The 23,563-nt window shown below is 43.4% G+C and overlaps 1 protein-coding gene across 2 annotated transcripts in view; it reads right to left on the reverse strand.

The window, feature by feature from the left end:
- Nucleotides 1–21,730, reverse strand: part of LOC120913471 (uncharacterized protein DDB_G0283357-like) — a 48,595-nt gene extending 26,865 nt beyond the window's left edge. The window contains exons 1-9 of one of the 2 annotated variants that reach the window (XM_040323430.1): nucleotides 21,583–21,730; nucleotides 16,307–16,375; nucleotides 13,529–13,579; nucleotides 10,913–10,993; nucleotides 7,173–7,220; nucleotides 4,531–4,599; nucleotides 3,033–3,110; nucleotides 1,636–1,674; nucleotides 1,441–1,500 (exon numbers count right to left, since the gene is read on the reverse strand). In XM_040323430.1, the coding sequence (XP_040179364.1) occupies nucleotides 1,441–1,500; nucleotides 1,636–1,674; nucleotides 3,033–3,110; nucleotides 4,531–4,599; nucleotides 7,173–7,220; nucleotides 10,913–10,993; nucleotides 13,529–13,579; nucleotides 16,307–16,375; nucleotides 21,583–21,652 (565 nt within the window). In that variant the 5' untranslated portion in view covers nucleotides 21,653–21,730. The remainder of the gene's footprint in view (nucleotides 1–1,440; nucleotides 1,501–1,635; nucleotides 1,675–3,032; nucleotides 3,111–4,530; nucleotides 4,600–7,172; nucleotides 7,221–10,912; nucleotides 10,994–13,528; nucleotides 13,580–16,306; nucleotides 16,376–21,582) is intronic. The other variant, XM_040323431.1, reaches the window with a different exon arrangement.
- Nucleotides 21,731–23,563: the final 1,833 nt, after the last annotated feature.

A 23,563-nucleotide genomic window follows, 5' to 3' on the forward strand; every position in this document is an offset into this window, starting at 1 on the left:
TCAGCCACTGTGCCATCAATGGCATTACTAAGTACTGAGACTGTGGAGAATGTATGACATGTCCTACTTTTTATTATGAGTCCAGTTAGGGTTTAAATTATGATTGCTGTTCAGGAAGACTGAGCATAAAGAATTATATGTTCAATTTTAGCATTGTATTACATTGCGATGTATGTAAACCATCTTGATTCTGGATTGGGTTTACCACAATTGCTTGTGGTATGAGTAGGCCTGTCATCCTATAACAAAATACTGTATTTGCCAGCATATAAGGCGACTGGGCGTATAAGACGACCCCCTAATTTTACAGCTAAAATGTTTGTTTTGGGATATACTCGCCATATAAGATGACCCCCTCCCTACTAGTCTGTCTGGAAGCTGAGGGGTAGCCGGAACAACCCGCTGACAGGAACATCCGCTGACAGGAACAGACCTTATTCAGCTTTTTTCAAATCTCACTGTGCCATTACATGCCTCACTGTGCCATTGCATGCCTCACTGTGCCATTACATGTCTCACTGTGCCATTACATGCCTCACTGTGCCATTACATGCCTCACTGTGCCATTGCATGCCTCACTGTGCCATTACATGTCTCACTGTGCCATTACATGCCTCACTATGCCATTACATGCCTCACTGTGCCATTACATGCCTCACTGGGCCATTACATGCCTCACTGGGCCATTACATGCCTCACTGTGCTTTGCATGCCTCACTGTGCCATTACATGCCTCACTGTGCCATTACATGCCTCACTGTGCCATTACATGCCTCACGGTGCCATTGCATGCCTCACTGTGCCCTTGCATGCCTCACTGTGCCATTACATGCCTCACGGTGCCATTGCATGCCTCACGGTGCCATTGCATGCCTCACAATGCCATTGCATGCCTCACTGTGCCGTTGCATGCCTCACTGTGCCTTTGCATGCCTCACTGTGCCATTGCATGCCTCACTGTGCCATTGCATGCCTCACTGTGCCGTTGCATGCCTCACTGTGCCTTTGCATGCCTCACTGTGCCTTTGCATGCCTCACCTACCTTATCCCTGTATGCAGAGTCAGTCAGATTGCGGGCGTCCATTGTTCAAAAGCCACGTCTCATTCTCGTGCTGTTCCGTGATAGGCAGAACGCTCAGTTTCCCAGCAGAGCCTGTGTTCAGTATTCCGCCTATCACGGATGTCCTTTCGTCCAAGGCCGAGGATGAGAAGACATCCGTGATAGGCGGAACACTGAACAGAGGCTCTTCTGGGAAACTGAGTGTTCCACCCATCAGGGAACAGCATTAGGAGGATGCGCGGCTTTTGAACAATGGACGCCCGCAATCTGACTGAGAATCTGCACACAGGAACCGGCGTATAAGACGACCTCCGAGTTTTGAGGCATATTTTTAAGTACAAATGGTCGTCTTATACGCCGGAAAATACGGTATATTTTACCTGAAGTAGTGTTGGAGTTGCTGGAGTTGTTGAAAGATGCTCCTGGTACTGTAGAAGAACCTACAGGAATACAAAAATAAATGTATGTAGTGTAGGAATGTACAGCAATGTAAAGCAATTGTAAAGTTCAATTCAGAACATTTGCCTGATCTATGTGTTTAATTTATCCCAACCAGTTACTGTATTATAGCTTACCAGAGCTGTTGTTGGGTGCTGTGACAGAGCTTGCTGCCCCTGTAGGGTAATTAAAAGAAAGGAAAAACAAGGTGGTTATTATATAATTCACAATGAAGCATTTTGTTAGTTTGAATATTTCATTTCACTCAACAAATGATTTCTTTAAAGCGAGGGTTCACCCTAAAAAAAAAAAAAAATGTTTTTCTACTATGTCATCCAGCATACTAGCGCGAGCTACAGTATGCCTTTATTTTATTTTTTTGCGCCGTACTCACAGTTTAATCGCGTAGTTAAGTTTCAGACTCCCTGCGAGGAGTAGGCGTTCCTAGGCAGAGGGGAACATGATTGACGGCCGGCTATGGCGCGTCACGCTTCCCGAAAATAGCCGAAATAGGACTTGGCTCTTCACGGCGCCTGCGCAGTCAGCTCCTAGTCTGTGCGCAGGCGCCGTATAGCGCCGTGAAGAGCCGAGTCCTACTCCGGCTATTTTTGGGAAGCGTGACGCGCCATAGCCGGCCGTCAATCATGTTCCCCGCGGGGAGTCTGAAACTTAACTACGCGATTAAACTGTGAGTACGGCGCAAAAAATAAATAAAGGCATACTGTAGCTCACGCTAGTATGCTGGATTTAATGGTAGAAACTTGTTTTTAAGGGTGAACCACCGCTTTAATGGCAAACTTGTTGTGACAGAACACAATAATAAAGCAAGCGCTAACGGGTGAGATGAAAGACATTCTCTGATGTTCTGGGTAACTTGGCAAATGAACAGGTCCAAAAACTTGGCTTGAATTTACGTACTATTTAGTCTACTAAGTAGGAAACATGTTTCTACAAAAAAATAAAAATACTAATTGCTTCATTACTCATACAATTTCTGTGCATACATCTCATGCCGCGTACACGCGACCGGTTTTCCCGACGAGAAAAGTGCAGAAAAAAAAAAGAGAACCAGCTTTCTTTTTTCCCGTCGGGATTCCCGGCGGACTTTTTCCTGTCAGGAAAACCGGTCGTGTGTATGCTTTTCAGAGGGGAAAAAAAACACGCATGCTCAGAAGCAAGCTATGAGACAGGAGCGCTCGTTCTGGTAAAACTAAGGTTTGTAATGGAAATAGCACATTCATCACGCTGTAACGCACTGAAAAGCATGAGGCTGAAAAGCGTAAATCATCTCTCACCAAACTTTTACTAACACGAGGATCAGCAAAAGCAGCCCAAAGGGTGGCGCCGTTTGAATGTGTTGTACGTCATCGCACTTTGGAAGGGCAGAATTTGCCCTGAACGTGTGTATGCAAGGCAGGCTTGAGATGAATCCCGCCGGTAAAAACATTTTTTTTTTCTGCCGAGAAAAACGGTCGTGTGTACGAGGCATTACTATGATAAACACACACTACACTCTCTGCTATTATAGACTCACCACTGCTGGAGTTGGGTGGCTGGCTGGTCACATTGACCAGTGCAGGTGTAACTGTATTCTTTACAGTGGGCACAGACCCTGCAAGAAAAGCATGCAATATGACAAAACAATTTTTACAGGATTTTATCTTATCCTGCCTCCTCAGGTGGTCATCTGTCCCTCACCCATCAAGCTGCTAACTGCTCATTGACTTCTCGTGCCAAATACATTACAGGAAGAAAATAATAAAAACTAATGCTACAGCTCAAATACATTCTTGAATTCTGTACACTAAAGCCTTATTTTTATCCCTGTAGAGATACTTCAGATAATGGTATTGACACCATCTTGATGGCACAGATTTACATTGTAGAATGCATGGTCTATAAGTCACATCATGGTGGTGGGGAATAGCAGGCCTTCTTGCAAACCAACAAATCTGCAAAGAGACCAGTTAGGTGGAATACAGTAAAACCTTGGATTACGAGCATAATTTTTTCCGGAAACATGCTTGTAATCCAAAGCACTTGTATATCAAAGCAAATTTCCCCATAAGAAATAATGAAAACTCAAATGATTTGTTCCACAACTATTTATTCATAGGTCTTTCAGTTTATAGTCCATTTAAAAAGGTTATAGCAATGTGACCAGGTTGTGTAACCATAAAATATCCATCTACAAATGGAAGCCTCCACAAGGGGACCCCTTTACATTACACAGCACCCTGCACCTCTGGGCCCCTTTACATTACACAGCACCCTGCACCTCTGGGCCCCTTTACATTACACATCACCCTGCACCTCTGGACCCCTTTACATTACACAGCACCCTGGACCCCTTTACATTACATAGCATTGCACCTCTGGACCCTTTTACATTACACAGCACCCTGCACCTCTGGGCCCCTTTACATTACACAGCACCCTGCACCTCTGGGCCCCTTTACATTACACAGCACTCTGGACCCCTTTACATAACACAGCACCCTTCACCTCTGGGCCCCTTTACATTACACAGCACCTTGCACCTCTGGACACTTTTACATTACACAGCACCCTGCACCTCTGGACCCCTTTACATTACATAGCACCACACCTCTGGACCCCTTTACATTACACATCCCCCCACAGTTTGTTACACAGACACTCCCCTAACAGTTCTGGACCCCTGCATGTTACACTGGGGGGAGACATGACATGCGGCCCGCGGGCCACCACGGCCCACCGGGCATATGCCGGTTTGCCCTATGGCCAGTCCGGGCCTGGCTTTACCCCTGATGCCTGCATATATAGATGTGATAATAACCATGTAAATTGCTAAATGTTGTACCTTCATTAAATGTAACCATATTGCTACACTTAGGGGTGTCTCTCTTCTTTTTTTATACTCAGTTGTGAGATGAGGCTACTTGTATATCAAGACATCACTTGTATATCAAGTAAAAATGTATTAAATAATTTAGCTTGTCTTGCAAAACGCTCTCAAACCAAGTTACTCTCAAAACAAGGTTTTACTGTACCTGGTACGGTGCTCCCAGACACATTGTTTGTAGTAATTCCAGAAGATACAGTGGCATTGGAGGTGACACCTGGTATTGTATAAAAATGGAGATGGTTTGTTATAAATTCCCAGCAAAGCTTTCAAACCTTCAAAATTCCCAGCTTATGTATTAAAAAATACAAACCCTTATATTGCATGGCCAATTATTTGTCTTAAGGTGCACCTGTGTCCAGACTATAGACATTTACATATTTTTAATGAGCAGTAAATGAGCTTTAACAACAAAAACCTGACCTCTCTAGCTGGATGCACTGTACAGTAATTCACTCTCAAAAATCCTCAAAGATCACAACAAAGAGACTAAAGTCAGTTTCTATTGGTTTCTAATATCTTAGAAACATCTGCTGTGTGTTTAGAAGGCTGGCAGTTGTCAAGATTTTGCTGTCTATAGAATAAAGTTCAGATTTCTGTGCATCTGTTGGGAGCTGTGAAGATGAGTTTCTCCACAATACCGATATTTTCTTCAAGGTTGCATCTGGGGTAAGGCTAGGAGGATTCAGCACACAGGTAAAGTAAGCCCTGCTTTTTATAGGTTAAAGCTGAGTTTTAAGCAGGTACAAAATACACAGATTAATGCAGTTCTGAAGTAGTTAATGCATCCCCACATTGAAATCGGGTATCAGCTACTTGCAATCCCTGTACAGCAGGACTGGAGTGTGAAAGGAAGAAACAAAACAAAACAAAGCCAATCAGTTCATGGGCTAACAAGAAGCATGATGATAGGAAGAGAAAGAGACAGAAACATAAGCTGTTCACTGCTTCTCCTCAAACAGGAAGTAAAACCTGATGGGTTTCGCTTCCTCTATGTTTCCCTGCAAAGGTAAAGCATAATGGGCTACCATGCATTGCATAGTAGCCCATTATGTGACACTTACCTGCAGGAGAAGCCCGCAAAGTCACCGTCTTCCACGCTGGCAGCGAGCATCCATTCTTCACCCCTCTTCTTCCGGGGGCCGCAAAACTCCAGCTCTGCAACTGCCCGAAGTTGCGTGACGCATGTGCGCGGGAGCCGCCTTTAAGGGCATGACCCCAGCTTGAAACGGCACAGCGTGAGGGCGTTGCTTGGGGAAATTGCAAATATCTCCTAGACCGTGTAGGTCTAAGAGATATTGCAAGCACCTACAGGTGAGCCTTAATCTTAATCTTTTTTTTTTTTTTTTTTTATAAGTGTATTTTTTTTTTTTTTTTTGTGCGTGTACTCGAGAGAGGAGCCGGACTGCAGGAGTTGGGAGTAGGCAGGCCTCCCCCAGAGGCAATCTGCCACCTTTCTCCATGCCCCGGGTGGCAATGGTGGGTGTGTGAGGGGGTCCTCCCACACAGCCCGCCCTACCTGCTCCGCTTTGAAGCCCAACGGGGCAGAGGGACTCCCTATAAGGGAGTGAGAGGATTAGCCCGCTCAACCAGCCCCATTAGTCCTTCGCCTCTCTTTTAGAGACCGCGTGGTCAAAGTGAGTGTGTTAACCCAATTTAGAGTGCGTGTGTAAGTGTGGTGGTTTTTGTGGGAGGGGGGTGGGACGTACTAAGCACAGGCTTACCTCGCATAGCACACCCACCGGGAGCCGGGCTGAGACCACCAAACTCAATTCACATGAAGCCGAGACCGGGATCCGAACCTCTAGCTGCAGAGGTGAATGGCTTGTCAGCGCAGTGCCAATCGCGTTGAGCCACCGCAGCTCCCCTTAATCTTAATCTTGGCAGGCTTGGGGTGGGTTAAGGGTGACCTGGGCTCAGAGGAAGAGGGTCGATTGATGCCAGCCGTCAGACTGAGGATATCTAGTGGGAAATTCTCAGAATTAAAGATTACTATTGCTGCAAGCTTGTTTGTTATTTTATCTTTTAATGGGCTAAATATTGCTATCCTATCTTTAACTGGAGATCTGCTTTAGGGGTAGGGGTACCGTATATACTCAAGTATAAGCCGACCCGAATATAAGCCGAGGCACCTAATTTTACCACAAAAAAATGGGAAAACTTATTGATTTGAGTATAAGCCTAGGGTGTCCATCTGCATGTCTCACTGTGCCTCACATTGCCTCACTGTGTCCATGTGCATGCCTCACTGTGCCCATGCCTCACTGTGTCCTTGCCTCACTGTGCCCATGCCTCACTGTGCCCATGCCTCACTGTGCCCATGCCTCACTGTGCCCATGCCTCACTGTGCCCATGCCTCACTGTGTCCATGACTAGACTTACGTTTAACATGGGAGTATATAGACTGGGTTCCCGGCTTTGAAAAATCTGTGCTTCCTGGCCGTAGGTCTCCCAGACAGCACACTTATAGAGGAGAACTGGGGCTACATGTGTGCCAAGTTTCGGGTCCAGGGGAACTACAGCCAGCCGGAACGGGGCTGCAAAATAAGGAGATCAGGCGCAAAAAGGTGACTCGAGTATAAGCCGAGGGGGGCATTTTCAGCACCAAAAAATGTGCTGAAAAACTTGGCTTATACTCGAGTATATACGGTAAGTTTAAATGTTTTAGGACTTTATGGTAAAGCTGATATGCTGACACACATTTCATCAAAGTCTGGGAATGTCTCTGAAACTCAGAGATTGATAATAATTATAAAGTATAATAATACCATATATTTTAAAAAAACATACCTGCAGTAACCAAGGATGGCTGTTTGGTTGTATGAATAGATAAAAGTACTGGAGATAAACAAGAAAATAAATATCAGTGAAAACAGCATCTTCAACCCTCATGTGAGGTCACACGCCAATATCCTGCCCATAGTAATAGACACTCATGCAGGTCTATTTGTTAGGTCAACCAACTTGATTAAGGAATCTTGAGCACTTGGAGAGTGCCTACATCATACTTCATGCAATTTCTCTACGAACTGAGCCTAGGACTCCAGTACTACAAGGCCACACACACCAGCCACCAAACCACAATGCTACCCATTGGCTAATAGCTCTCTAGTGTTGTATTATAGTTATGCACAGAACAGAATTATGGAATGTCTATCAAATATCTAAAAAATGCTGACATGCATGAACTCATTTGAAGGCACCCTGTGATTACAAAAAAAGTTAAAAAAAGGGGAACTGCCTGTCTCAACTTGAGGTTTAAAGATGGAGACTCTGACTCTGTCATCCAGATCTTGGCTTCACTACTGAGGACTCATTAATAGGCTATTAGCTCCTGTGTATATACAAAAATTATACCGCCCCACCTCCATTGTCCTCTGTTCTAAGGGAACAAAGGCGCTGGGAATAGTTTCCATGACCTAAGCTCCAGCGTGCACAGTATACTATATGGATCTGGAACACATGACATGTTAAGGACCGATCCTCAGTTAGTGACCACCCCTTTCATAACCTCCCCCACATCCCACCTTTCCAATAAACTGACACCGTGGAGTAAAATTGGCCCTACGGCCTATTTATTTAACAAATTCTATAATTAACATAAATAACCGTTTTTTTTAAATAACTTTATACAAAACTTTACAACATCCTGGTGGTCTAAGGCCTTGTACACACGGTCGGACCAAACCGATGTGACTGGTCCGTCGGACCAATTTCATCGGTTCACCTCTGAAGTGGCCGTACGGCCTGATATGTGTACACACCGTCAGTCCAAAATCCGATCGGGTCAGAACGCGGTGACGTCAAACACATGATGTGCTGAATAAAACGAAGTTCAATGCTTCCAAGCATGCGTCGACTTGATTCTGAGCATGCGCGGGTTTTGAACCGATGCTTTTCTGTACTAACGATCGGTTTGGTCCGATGGGGCAGCGGTCCATCGATTCGGTTTTGAAGCATGTTTTAAAATTTTGGACCGAAGGAAAACAGACCGATGGCCTATACACACGGTTGGTTTGGTCCGATGAAACTGAACTTCGGTTCATTCTCATCGGTTTGGTCCGACCGTGTGTACGGGGCCTTAGAGACCACAACTCCAATTGGACACTGGGACAAAAAACTATTTAACTTCGGCCTCAGTCACAAGACCCCGACTCAGAGGCAGTACACCTGTCTGCAGTGACCTACATGTTAACTCTTTCCTGGTCAACCCTCGTTGACCGAAAAGTACCCATAACCCCCATGCCACCTATGGGTACCACCATTTTCCTAAAACTTCCTGCCTTTTCTCCTCTTCCAGAGACCCAACACCGCCCCCCCCGCCTCCTTCCTGCCTGAGTGAGAAACTTATATAGCGCAACACATGCAAACTGAATCCCCTCTGGGGGCCTGCAACCTGGGGAGGGTGGGTGGGACTTTATCCTTGCTGTAAAATGGAGGAGTGACGATAAGTCACTTCCTCCCTGCTAGCCTGTTCTCCCAGCAGCCCCTCCTTTCCCTGGGCCACTCCTACTCCCTTAAAGCAACCCACATTCTAACTCTGATTCCCTGAACTGTCCCTCCCTGTCATGCCGTCCCTCCTCCTATCGTTTCTCTATCAGCTCCGGGACTCTCTGTCCAAGGTTCCAAAAAAAGTTGTTTATCCGTACAAAAATGTATACAGCTAAGAGCATGCATCGGCTAACTTGTTTCAACCCGAAAAAGGGTCTTAATTATAGTTTAGCCCGGGTAAATGAAGGCACAGGCACAATGTTCAGCACCTGCTGCTGGCAGCCGATGAAGCGTTATGATAGACATACAGCTGCTGCAGCTGGATTGGACTGGATGGTGCACAGAGCAGTACTAACATTTAGGATAATATGCCCCCAGGGACAAATGCTTGGCGCACAAACTGCTTACATTCTGTTCTTTTGTCTCTGGGTGCATACTGCCCTAAATCTTAGTACCGTTTGTTGCACCTTTCACCCCATCCAGCAACAACTGTCAGCCTATCATAGAATATCATAGGCTGCCAGCAGTGGAGCTGGGCAATGCTCCTGTGTCTTTCACCCACACCTAAATGCCAGAGTCTCATGCACAGTGGCTTAACGCCCATGTGCATGAGACCTTAGTGAGTCAGTGTCTGAAAACAAGCATTTGGTTAGTGAAATCTAAAATCTGGCACAACGTCATCGGCGACAGCAGTCCAGCAAAAGTTTAGGAAGAAGCTGCCTTTGTTTTTTAAAAATGGTGGCATGGTATTGATTTATTTTCTCTCACTTGTGTCTACAGGAGAGGAATTGAAGGGAAATCTCTCCAAACCAACATAGATGAAAAAAGACAAAAAACAAAAAACAAAAAACAAATTGACAGTGGTTTAATCACTTCCTACTCTACTATTCAAAAACGAAAATAAATAAATAATGTTTAGGCTTTAAATATACTAATTACAATAAAACACATATAAAAATTAAAAGGTAAACATTACAATTAGAATTGAAAATGAGTTTGTCACTAAAAATACACCATTGTTGTCTATGTCTGACCTCACTAGAGGCCTTGTGCCTCCAGTTTCATGATTTATAAACCCAAGGTATGTATAGTAGCAAGTCCTAGTTGAAATCTCGGAAACATCCAAGAGAATAGTATGTGACCGGTCAAAATATATTAATGCATTAAAGTGTTTGTTCACCAATGCCAGACGTCTGCCAAGCAAAATAGGTGAGTTGGAAGCTCTGGTGTATCAGGAGAGCTATGATGTAATCGGCATTGCAGAAACTTGGCTTCATTCCTCACATGACTGGGCTATTAATATTCCTGGCTATGCACTCTTTCAGAAAGACAGGGTAAAAAGGAAAGGTGGAAGGGTTTGTCTCTATGTGAGAAGTGATCTCAAAGTGAGTGTGAAAGAGGACCTGGTGGATGGAGAGCGTGATGAGGCTGAAGCATTATGGGTGGAACTGCATACAGATGTGCGTAGTTCAAAGTTAATCATTGGAGTTTGTTATAGACCACCCAATGTTAACGAGGAGGTGGAGAGTCAGCTCCTTGCACAGATGGAAAGGGCTGCAAGGGCTGGGACGGTGATAATAATGGGGGATTTTAACTACCCAGAAATTGACTGGAGTAATGGCACTGCCGGGACAGCTGAAGGCCAAAAAATTATAAACCTATTACAGGACAATTTTATGGTCCAGTTTATGGAAGCCCCAACTAGGAATGATGCTCTGTTGGACCTGGTAATTTCAAACCATGCAGGGTTATATACTCATTGTGAACGCTTTGTACTAATGATTCTTCTTTGCACCAATTAACGAATTTGTGTTCTTTTTTTATCAAATCAATAAAAAAAAGATTAAACAAGAAAAATGTAACCACTGGATTTATCCATCTAAAAGTGAAGCAACGTGGCAGACTGGTCACCAGGAATGCAGAATGCCTACATTTTATGTTCTACAAGTATCCTTAATTTGGCTTCAACTATCCTCAATGGTACACTGAAGGAAATAAAAAAAAAAATCGAATGTACTATTAAATGCTGTAAAACTCACAGTTTGTTCCGATAACTGCATTTGAAGGAGTAACAGATGGATTTCCATTAGTTGCAGTGATATTGTTGCCATTAACTGATCCTGGAAACAGATTGACATTTAATTCACATTATAGATTTGCCATGTGACTTAATTTTCTTTAGCTATATCAGAATTATATTTTTGTTAAAATATGTAATGGGGGTAAATAAAGGGTCAGTCCAGTCCACACAAAACTGATGTTACAGATGACTCTTGACTAACTCTCTTCAGGACTTTTTTGCTTAGAGTTCCTGCTGGAGTTCTGGTCTCTGTTCCTTCAGTTACTTCTACTTGTAAACAGATTGAAATGCTGGTTAGTGAGACAGCTGTTGCCCAAGTCAGGAGGGAAATAGTTATACTCTTTCCCACAATTTCTTCTGAGCTCTGCCTCTCTCCCCTGCTGTTAATAAAAAGGGGGAGGGCTCTGCCCAGACAGATGGTCTGCATGGGAGAAAAGACACAGACAGTACACAGCATGTAATCTACAGCCACTTCACAAAGCTGCTGCAGTTGTAGCTACCAGAGAGAGCTTTGCCTGCCTCTAGGAACCTTCCACATGTAAGGGGATTACTGGGACCTGCAGGTCCTCCCTGAAGGATACCAGCACTGGAGATCTTCCACTGTGAACTCTGCTGTGTATGGACTCTTGCCTGTTTAGGTATGCTGGGGCAGCCACAGGCCTGAGTTAGGGATTATTTTAGGGAAAAGACTGTGCATTTTGTTTTCGAAATATTTTGTTGAGAGTTTTCTGTAAAGCTTTTAAAATGTTTGTCATGCCTGGTCTACAGTTACTAAAAGGGGTGAACTGTTGTAAGTCAAATAAAACCAAAGAATTCCCAAGCTCAACTTATCAACCAGCCTGTGACCAACCAAATTAACCTGTCTAACAGTATGCGTTAAAAGAAGAGGTAAGTTGCACACATTTGCAAATACATGCGTAAACTGCAGGCCCCGCCAAGGCACCCTGTATCCTGCAGACCCTAACTCTAAATTTGGAGAGTCTCCACAGTGGGAGCACATGTATTCATGTATGGACCCACCATCCATGCGTCCGGCCCCCTAATCTACATTAAGGGTGCCAGAATGATGGATTCCAATGGGGAGGAGGTGTTTTTTTTTTTGCATGTGATTAGAGCCAGAGGCTCTAATAGGCTGCGCCCCAAACCCATCCAGTTGTGTGACAATAGTGAATGAATATTCACAATTTTCACACTGTATCTCTTCCCCGCCAATCAGGAAGAAGGTCATGAGCAGGGCCGCCTTAATAGCATCACGGGCCCCTGAGCAAAGTAATGCTCTGGGGCCCCTACAATGGAGACAGTGCAGGTAAACAGACATCAATAAGGTAGGAGGTAGACAAGCGGAGCTTTCCCTTTTGGGTGGAACTCCACATTAACTACATAAACAATCATTCTGTGCAGCAAAGAAACAGTGGGAAAATACTACATACATAAAGTAACACAGCTGCTCTGTGCTTATAATATATCTGTTAGATTTATGCCTCCCAAGCACTCTGACCCCTCTACACCTCAGATATCCCCCCAGCACTCTGACCCCTCTATGCACCAGATATTCCCCCAGCACTGTAACCATATACCATAATATACCCCTTGTATTGTGACCCCACTACATCCCTGATACCCCCTACACTGTGGCCTCACTACATCCCTGATACCTCTAGCACTATAGCTACTCAAGCTACCCCAAGCATTGCTACCCCTATATACCCCAGACCCCCCTTCAGCATTGTTTTCCCCCATACACCCTTGATATCCCCCAGCACCATTATTCCATCCATGCAGTACCCCCTTTTGCAGTGGAGATACAGTGCATGTAAACTTTTGGCTATATGTGCCCACCTCCAGCACTGCACTCACCTATACCAATTAAGCAGGCAGAAGGAGGGGCGGAGGAGGGAGCATCCCTCCGGGCATTCCAAGTCTGCAAACAGTGCTGGACAGCTGAACAGTGCTGGTCCATGACCATGACACCATCCACAATGCAACTGCAGGTGGACTCTCAGTGCAGCCGACTCAGCAGCTCCCACTCCAGCTCCTACCCCGCAGCCTTCGAGTACTGAGCATTCAAGCTGCATGGGGTGGGGTCAGAGCATCACTGGCGCTCCAGCCCTGTCCCTGCTGGCTGTGAAATAGATGGATGTGAATGCATTGTTTGCCCCCCCCCCCCCCCAAAATATACCGCCAGCCGCCACTGTTCAGAACACAGGTAACAGCTGATTTCTAAGCAGGTACAAAAGACACAAATCAATGCAGCTCTGTAGTTGTTAATACATCCCCACATCGAAATCGAGTATGAGCTACATGCAATCCCTTTTGCCGCATGCTGGTTTGTTATTTTACCTTTTAATGGGCTAGACATTTTTATCTTATCGGTGGCTTCATATCTGCTTTATGGGTAGAGGTACGTTTAAAAGTTTTAGGAGTTTATGGTAAAGCTGATTAGCTGAGATACATTTCTAGGGATGATGGGTATATGAATTCATTGTCAGTCCATCAAAGTCTGGGAATGCCACTGGAACTCAGAGATTGATAGCATTAATACAGCATAGTAATACCATATATAATGAAAACATACCTGCAGCAACCGAGGAGGATGGCTGTTTTGTTGTAGGAATAGATAAATGTACTGGAGATATATAAAAAAAGAGTTGTCAGAGAAAACAGATACACAAAACCACTAACAACATCCTCTGCCTTGCCCTCATGTGAGGACACACACTAATATTCATGCCCCAGGTTTATTTATTAGGTCAGTTAACCAACTGGATTAAGGAATATTGAGCACTTGGAGAGTGTCTACATCATACCTCATACAATTTCTCTAGGAACTGGAAGACTCCAGTACTGCAAAGCCACAAGCACAAGCCACCAAACCAATGCTGCCCATTAGCTATTAGCTCTATAGTGTTTTATTATAGTTATGCACAGAGTAGAATTGTGGAATGTCTGCCAAATATCTCACAAATGCTGACATGCATGAACTTATTTGAGGAGACTATGTGATAAAAGAGAACTGCCCATCTCAACTTGGGTTTTAAAGATGGAGGCTCTGACTCTGTCACCCAGATCTTGGCTTCACTACTAAAGAAGGACTCATTGGCTTTTAGCTACAAAAAGTATATCTGCTTCACCTCCTTTGTCCTCTATTCTGATTGGTGTTGGGAAAGGTTTCCATGACCTAAGTTGCATTGTTACAGTATATGCATAGGCGTGCGCACAGGGGGCCAGATCCACGTAGATCGGCATAATTTTAATCCGGCGTAGCGTATCGTAGTTACGCTACGCCGCTGCTACTTTGAGAGGCAAGTGCTGTATTCAGAAAGCACTTGCGTCTAAAGTTACGGCGGCGTGGCGTAAATGTGTCGGCGTAAGGGCGCGGAATTCAAATGACAAAGATGTGGACAAGTTTTATGCTAATTTAACTTGACCCCACGTAAATGACGTTTTTTTTTAACGGCGCATGCGCCGTCCGTGGGGGTATCCCAGTGCGCATGCTCTAAATCACGTCGCAAATAGTCAATGCTTTCGACGTGAACCTAATTTACGCAAAGCCCTATTTGCGAACGTTTTACGCAAACGACGTACACAACCGAAAATTCGACGCTGGCCCGACGTCCATACTTAACATTGCGTACGCCTCATAGACCCAGGGGTAACGTTACGCCGAAAAAAGCCTTACGTAAACGATGTAAAAAAATGCGCCGGCCGGACGTACGTTCTGAGAATCGGCGTATCTAACTAATTTGCATACTCTAAGCAGAAATCAACGGAAGCGCCACCTAGCGGCCAGTGTAAATATGCACCTAAGATCCGACGGGGTACTAAGACGTACGTCAGTTGGATCTAGCCCCCATTCAGTCGTATCTTGTTTTGTGGCATCCTAGAAGTTACGCAGCGTATCAATAGATACGCCGACGTAACTTCTTTGTGGATCTGGCCCAGGGTGTGCCCAGGCACACCCTAATCACCCTGTGATGCACAGATTCCCCCTGCTGCTTGGATGCAGAGAAAGGGACTCAAGAATCTCTGTTCTAAGACCCTTTCCTTGTCTCAAAAGTTAGATATCAGGGGTCTGTTTAGGCCCCTGATATCTCACCAAAGTCTCCCAAAGGTGCTCCTAAAAAATTGTAAAAAAAAATAATACAAAAATATTCTAAAAAAATTATTAAAAAAATTGTAAAAAGTAATAATAAAAAAATAATAAAAATAAACTACTGACAACAGTCCCTGCCCACTGACACCATCCACTGTTCTACTGACACTGGCCATTGCCCTACAGCCATATATATATATATATGTGTATATATATATATATATATATATATATATATATATATATATATATACACTCATATGTGTTTGAGCTTTGGGGTGCACACCCTAATGTAATAGGCTGCACACACCTATGAGTATATGGATGATCCGGCACACAGTCCAAGGTTCCAAAAATTTTTACTTATCCATACAAAATCATACAGCTAAAAACCTGCATCCACTAACATGTTTCAACCCTAAAAAAGCCTGCACTACATGCTGTTGTTTTGCGGTTGTGTTTAGTGGTGGTATTGCCCACCGAATGCAACAGAAGAGTATTTTGCCACAGCCATAGTGTGTACTCATGTTCTTCTTTAGGTGGGCAGTTGGAGAGAGGTAAAACCAAGACTCAACTGCCTGTTTTTACTGGCTTTGTTAAAGGTCTTCCTTTTGTGCCTGTGCTCCAGCCATGTCAGGAAAAGGTAAGTGGTCTGTTTGCAATCCTGTCACTTCCAATGTGATACCACTATCAGGACTGCATATCTGATACGGCCCTAAAACGAATATTAACACTGCACCTTCCCAAATAAAATAAAACCTTTAAAAACTGTAGTATGAAAAAAGTAGCCTCCTCAAATAACAGATGATTAAATTAACATAAAAAAATAAGGAAGCACTCATACATAAAAATAGCGCAGTGTATTGCTATAGTCCAGAAATGTCCAATTTATAAATCCACCTCCACATACAGATGTGAAGATCACTATCCATGTGCCACCACCTTTTGAAATATGACTCCTATGTAGTTTTGACCTCGATAAAATGGATGGTCAATAAACGCTTGAGTATATCCACATCAGTGTACCAGGAATACGATTTTGACACATTACACAGACAGTCTGCAAGAGCCCTGCATTGCATCTGGGATCTGCTGATTGCGGGTGCAATGCTTTTTTACAGGCTCCTAATAAAATAAATAAAAAATAAATGCACTTTTTTTACCTGGCATGTGCATTTATTATTTTGTTACCATCAGTTTGTGTATTCAATATCAAGCTATAATTGGACCTTTCAAAGAATGAAGACATAAGTTACTAACCATCAATTTTGTTGGCATTTATATTAAAAGGCGGCAGCGGAGAAGTGTTTACATCAAGTGGAGCGGCATCTGTTAAAAATAAAAAAACTGAATAAGATTGCAATCAATGTCTTAATTCTGCAAAAACAGGGCAAACATGAAAACACATTACTATAGTGTATATTACAGGGGTGAGGTAACATAGGATACTGGACGAAAATATCAGTTAATATACCTGACAATCTGCCAAACGCCACCAGTCAGTCTGCCAAAGGCAAATAGGTTTCCCCACCTGTACAAACAAATGGCCCCACCTCTGTGGGAAAATATTGACCCATACAATTGATATCTTTTGGCGAAATGGGTGGAAAAGACCTCGGTGGCCAGTGAGAGTGTAGCACCCCCCCCCCCTTATTTCAATTAACAGTAACCCATCTTTATCAGTAAAAGGTTGGTATTTCAACAGAATTATGCCGCGTACTACACACGATCGGAATTTCCGATGAAAAAAGTCAGATTGACTTTTTTCATCGGAAATTCCGATCGTGTGTGGGCCCCATCTGACCTTTTTTTGTCAGTGTTTAAAAATAGAACATGTTTTATTTTATTCCGATGGAAAACTCCAACAGAGAAAAAAAACATGCATGCTCAGAATCAAGTCGACGTATGCTCAGAAGCATTGGGCCTGATCCACAAAAACCCGGCGTAACTTAATTTTTCCCGTTTAAGTTACACCGCCGCAAAATCTCTACCTAAGTGCCCGATCCACAAAGCACTTACCTAGAAATTTTGAGCGGTGTAACTTAAATCCGTCCGGCCCAAGGCGTTCCTAATCTAATGGGGCGAGTCCCATTTAAATTAGGCGCGCTCCCGCACCGGACGTACTGCGCATGCTCCCGACACGATTTTCCCGACGTGCATTGCGCGAAATTACGTTACGCCGAGTTTTGTGAATCGCGCCGGGTAAAAAAAGTTGCGTCGGGAAAAAAAAATGTAAAAAAAAAATTGGACAGAGTCGCGGGAAAGAAGGGTCTACTTTTACATGGTGTACTAACTTTACACTTTGTAAAAGCAGCCCTAATTTTGCGACGGCAAACTAATACTTACGGAGAAAAAACTAAGCGTAAAAGCTTTGTGGATCTCCGTAAGTGCTAATTTGCATAACCGACGCTGGATTTCGACGAGAAATGCCCCCAGCGGCGGCTGCGGTACTGCATCCTAAGATCCGACAGTGTAAGTCCCTTACACATGTCGGATCTTCTGCCTATCTATGAGAAACTGATTCTGTGGATCAGTTCCATAGATAGAAACAGGGATACGCCGGCGTATCCCTTTTGTGGATCAGGCCCATTGAACTTAATTTTTCTCGGCTCGTCGTAGTGTTTACATCACCGCGTTTGGATGGTCGGAATTTGGTCTGACAGTGTGTATGCAAGACAGCTTGCGCGGAATTCCGACAAAAAATTCCATCGGATTTTAGGCCATCGGAAATTCTGATTGTGTGTACGGGGCATTAGGCATAACATTTTTTCCCACTGTCTCAATACACCAGCCTAACTTCTATGGAGAAGGGTTAAGAGTGTTTGCTGTCACGCCTACCTATAGCGTAGTTGGTCAGGCACTATACCTGGCTATGTGTGCTACACCTCCCGTAAAGTAAGCAGCTACTATCAGTACTCGGATGCCCCTAGTTCTTATACACAATGCCATATGTTGGGACGTGCACTCAGTGACGCTACCGCGCTCTATTCGAACGAGGAAGGGCTCTCGTTGCCGGCCGGCATTTGTTTTTATGTTTGAAGTTTTTAGAACGATTGTAAGTACAACTTTTATATTTAAATAAACACCCTCAAACGGTATCACACTATAGTCTGTTTCTGCTGCCTATCCTGTGTTTCATATTCATCAGGACATTTATTTTGGACTAATTCATTCATTATTCAACTTTTTAATATTTTGATTTTTATGTTTTTATTTTAATTGAACATTTCTTTTTCCAGTATCACTGCTGGCTTATAGAGTTGGCGCAGTTTTTTCTTTTCCCTATGTTATTTATGTGTATACGCACTGTTTATTGCTGCTTTCGGTTCTAACACACCCATTTTTTATTTATTTCATTCATCATATTTCTGGTTAGCGCAAATTTCTTTGTTCCTACAATGCCATAGTGCCTAGCCACTACTCCAGGGCAGGCACAAGGTACTTGCGGTTCGCAATCAGGCAGAGTGTTCTAAAGGCAGTTGAGGTTCAGGGCAGGTAATGTATAGAGTGTAGTCAGGGTCAAATCCATGGTCAAAGGCATGAGGGCCATAGGCCAGGAAGAACAGAGGGGAGTGAATCACCTCAGTGGGCGACAGAAAGCAATAAAAACCTGATGTTTAAACACTTTACTACTATTTCCAAAGCTATAAAAAGGTCTGCTTATGGATATTTCAAGGAAGATTATTATGATTCACAATGGCTACCAAAGTAATTCTCAGGAAAGGTCATCCATTTAACATAATTATCATAAACTGCTTCTGTCCTCCACCCATCAAACCAATTAAAGTTGTATAGTTTTTTTTTCAGATGATGACAATTCTTAGTGTGTCAAGTAAAATTACATTTAACTAGTATTACATTTGTTAAATGAAAACTGAAGTTTCTTTTTATATGTATTTATGTCTTTGCCATTTCTATGCAGAAAAACATTATTTAAAGTAGCTGTGATGGCCTCCTATCCTTTCTCTTGATTCATTAAACTATCATTCTTACACATTGACGGGTTTCGTTTACAGGCAGACATCAGTTGATAGAAAATGCATGGAAAATGATTTTATTGTCCAGTGTGAGAATTAGGGCTGCCCCGATACCGATACCGAGCATTTCCTCCGATGCTTCACCCGATACCAGGGCAGTCAGGGGTGATCGGTGCGGTGGGGGGAGTTACAAGCACTGATCTTCCCCCTTTTCAGCTGCTTTAGTGAAAGTTATACAGCGGTGGTCGAAGCTTGTAACTCCCCCCAAAGCCGCACCGACCACCGCTGACTGTCCCTGTATCCTCCTCCTTGCTGCTCTCCCCCCCCCCGGTTCATGTCCCCCTCCGCGCTGTGTGTCCCCCTCTTTTTTGTAGTTTCCATCGGATTACCCCATCTGAGGAAGGCAGCATCCACCCAGTCTTTGGATACCTTTGTCCCTGTTACCCTTAACTTCAGAAAACCCCTTAGTGCTGGAAGTGACTGTGTTTTTTTGTGTTTCTACTTGGTTCTACTTGTAGTTTGATCGATCAGATCATGATAGATAACTAAATATGATCGAACGTTATGATTGTAACTATCAATCGAAATTAAATACCTTGTGTGCGGTGTAGCGATCAAATGGGTTGTTTACTATCTGCCTTTATGGGGCTGTCTCCTTAGGAATCATACACAGGAGCATATTACCATACTCCTATGTATTCTGCATTTTTCTACTATTCAGAAAAAATATTATTTTGGTGTGTAATTATGCGCATTTACAGGCATATGGCGTTTAGAAGAGTAATGCCCCGTACACACGACCAGGTTTTCCGACGGGAGAGCTTTTGGCCGGGAATCCCGGCCCTGTGTATGCTCCTTTGCAGTTTTTCCGATGGGAAAACTGCCAAACCCGCCGGACCAAAAAAAAGAACCAGTTCTCTTTTTTCCCACCGGGATTCCCGACTGACTTTTTCCTGTCAGAAACCCGGCTGTGTGTAGTAGAAACCGGCCATTGTTGGCAGTTTTCATGTGGGAAAAAACTCAGATGGAGCATAAACACGTTTGGGATTCCTGAGGAAAATCTCTCATCTGTACGGGGGAGAAGTAGAGAGCAGGTTCTCGGTTTTCCACTCAGGATTTACGACGGAACTTTACCGTCGGGAATTACGGTCGTGTGTACTAGGCATAAGAGCATAAACTCATTCTACTGGCCAAAAACATTCATTTACTCCAGCCGCTGGAATAAATTTAGATGCATATGTGTGCGCTTAAGCCTCGTACACACGATCAGATTTCCATTGGACAAAGTGTAGGACTTTTGTCCGAAGAGCGTTGGCCGTGAACTTGTTCTGCATACAAACTGCAAAATTTTGTTGGCCAACAAACACAAAAATACGTGTTTTTTCAGCTCTTTAGCACCACCCTTTGGGCAACTTCTGCTAATGTTGTGTTATGGTTAGCATTGCTTCTGAGCATGCGTGTTTCTACTTTGGATTTTTTGACGACGGACTTGTGCACACACGATTGAATAATCCGACATCACACATTTGTTGTTGGAAAATTTGAAAGCATGCTATCCAAAATTTGTTGGCGGGAAAATCCGACAACAATTGTCGGATGGAGCGTACAAACGGTCAGATTATCCGACAACATCCTGCTTTACACAATTCCTGTCAGAAAATCCGATCGTGTGTACTGGGCTTTAGATTATGCCCATAAACTCCTCTCTGAATGCACCTTTGGAGCATTTTTTAAGCCTCTAAAATGCTGCTCTTAAAAGAATGAAATGGCCACATTGGCTAAAATTGAACTGCATTTTTTGCTGGACACCTGTAAAAGCAGCGTTTTTTTTTTGCCTCAAAATGTTGAAAGTTTTGAAAAACTTTGGAAAGCCAGAGCATGTTGCTCTGCAGGGAGAACCTGTGGTGACAGCGTTGACAAGTAAAAACAATTGATTTTTGGGATGTTGACACGAGGGGGGTTATTTACGAAAGGCAAATCCACTTTGCACTACAAGTGCAAACTACAAGTGCAAAGTGCACTTGAAAGTGCACTGAAAGTGCACTTGGAAGTGCTGTCGCTGTAGATCCGAGGGGGACATGCAAGGAAAATAAAAAACAGCATTTTAGCTTGCACATGATTGGATAATAAAATCAGCAGAGCTTCCCCTCATTTTAGATCTACCCCTCAGATTTACAGCGACTGCACTTCCAAGTGCACTTTCAGTGCAATTTCAAGTGCACTTTGCACTTGTAGTTTGCACTTGTAGTGCAAAGGGGATTTGCCTTTTTCGTAAATAACCCCAAAGGTCTATTTCCCTCCAAAATGTAGTTAGTATTAGACAGACTTGGTTCTATATTATTATTTATTTTTTACTACTTATGCTGGAAATTATGTTTATGCTTTTTCTAATGCTTGAATGCTACGCTGTGGCTAGTTCGAAACCAGCCCTACTATATAAATCCTCTTTACCAGTACAAAAAAATAATTATACTGTTTACCTCAGGAAAAGACCAGGTTGCTGTAATTTCAATACATTTCATCTTATAACATGTTTGGTTCCTATTTGCATATACTCACTGCTGAACTGAAGGTGAAGACAAGTCACCAGGAACAAAGCCACCAATGTTTTAAGGTCCACCATCTTCATGCAAGAAAGTCACTCTAGATATTGCCAATTGACAGTCCACCTCTGCACTATACAGTTCCCTCCAAATCGCCATCCTCTGTGTCTTTATATATTTAGTATTACACAGAGGCAGCCCTTGTGTCAGTGTCTCCACCCTCTCCTTCCATCATTTTCCTTGAAGAAAAAGGACACTTACAGGAGTTAACTAAAAGCTCCACGCCTAGGAATTACAGGTCTCTATTTGGTTTATGGACCAGGCATTATTCATAATCACTATGTTGGGTAGTCACAAGTGATTACTCTCCTTCCATGGAACCTGTAGACATCTAAGTACATGTGAGCAACCATTAATGTCACCATAGTTGTTTTTCTTTTTTTCCTTTTAATAGAGGATGTGAAAACTCAAGATGAGGAGCAAAAGACTTGACAAGCTTTAGCAATAAAAAGCGGAAAAGCCAGATGAACCATCAAAATGACACCTAGCCCATCACAATAAAAGAGAGAGTGTGTAAAATATAATATAGGGGAGGAATTATGAGGGATTCTAATGGGTCATGTAATAATTAAAAATTCTAATTACTTAACACCTTCGATTTCTTCACATAACAATAAAATAATAATAGTGCACAGACATGTCAAGTTTTTTTTAGCTAAATAGCTTCCTTTACCTTACTGCAGTCCTGGTTTCATGTCCTCATCGTTAGTTTTTGCTCTGATGTTGCTGTAATCCTTCTCTGTTCTGAACAGTCTGTTTCCTGATGAAAAAAGTCATGGGAGCTTTCTCTCTGTGGTCACTAATCAAGGAGGTGTGATTAATGTGTGTCTAAAACCCCTCAACACCAATCAGTTTCGTTTTCCAAACCATCACTGCCCTGTATTGGCTCTTTGTCTCTGTTCATCACAGAAGCAGGAAACAGCATGCAAAAACGAAACTGAAACTGTAGGTACATTATATGGTTGATTTTTATCTATTTTTAATCATTTTTAAAAGGAATCAGTTAACTATTATGTCTCTATACCCTGTCATTTCAGCAAAAAAAAAAAACATTTTCCTTTACAACTCCAATAAGTGCCCTTCTATATTGCTTTGAACTTTATACTATATTGAGTTTGTAGCATGTTTTGTAGACACTATTTTATTTTTGTCTGGGTAGGATTTTATATTTTCTTCTGAAAAATTAAAAAGTACAGGGCTGCTATTGTGGAACATGTAGAGAGGGAGAAAGAGAACAATTCCAATAGTGTGGTAGATCTTGAAGAATCAAACTCTAATGCTGTTTACACACGATCGTTTTTCGGGTTGTAAAAAATTACCGTATTTTCCGGCGTATAAGACGACTTTTTGGATGCAAAAAAATGCATCCAAAGTCGGGGGTCGTCTTATGCGCCGGGTACGGTCTCCGACGTCTGCGATCGTCATAATTTCAAAGCTGCGCGCCGTCTTCTCAGCCGAGATGAGAAGGCATCCGTGATTGGCGGAACATAGAACAGAGGCGCTACTGGGAAAATTTGTGTTCTGCCAATCACAAGACACGCTGAGAAGACGGCGCGCGGCTTTGAAATCATGGACGCTCGCAGCAGACGGAGACTGTCACCGGCCTTCAAAACGTGAGTGATGGCACAGTGGGGGGGAAAGTGGGGACATGTAATGTGATGGCACTGTGGGGGCATGCAATGTGATGGCACTGTGGGGGCATGCAATGTGATGGCACTGTGGCACTGTGGGGGAAAGTAATGTGATGGCACTGTGGGGGAAAGTAATGTGATGGCACTGTGGTGGCATTTAATGTGATGGCACTGTGGTGGCATGTAATGTGATGGCACTGTGGGGGCAAGTAATGGCACAGTGGGGGCATGTAATGGCACAGTGGGGGCATGTAATGGCACAGTGGGGGCATGTAATGGCACAGTGGGGGCATGTAATGGCACAGT

This window comes from Rana temporaria, chromosome 9 (assembly GCF_905171775.1).
Source record: "Rana temporaria chromosome 9, aRanTem1.1, whole genome shotgun sequence".
In the NCBI taxonomy this organism is placed as follows: domain Eukaryota; kingdom Metazoa; phylum Chordata; class Amphibia; order Anura; family Ranidae; genus Rana; species Rana temporaria.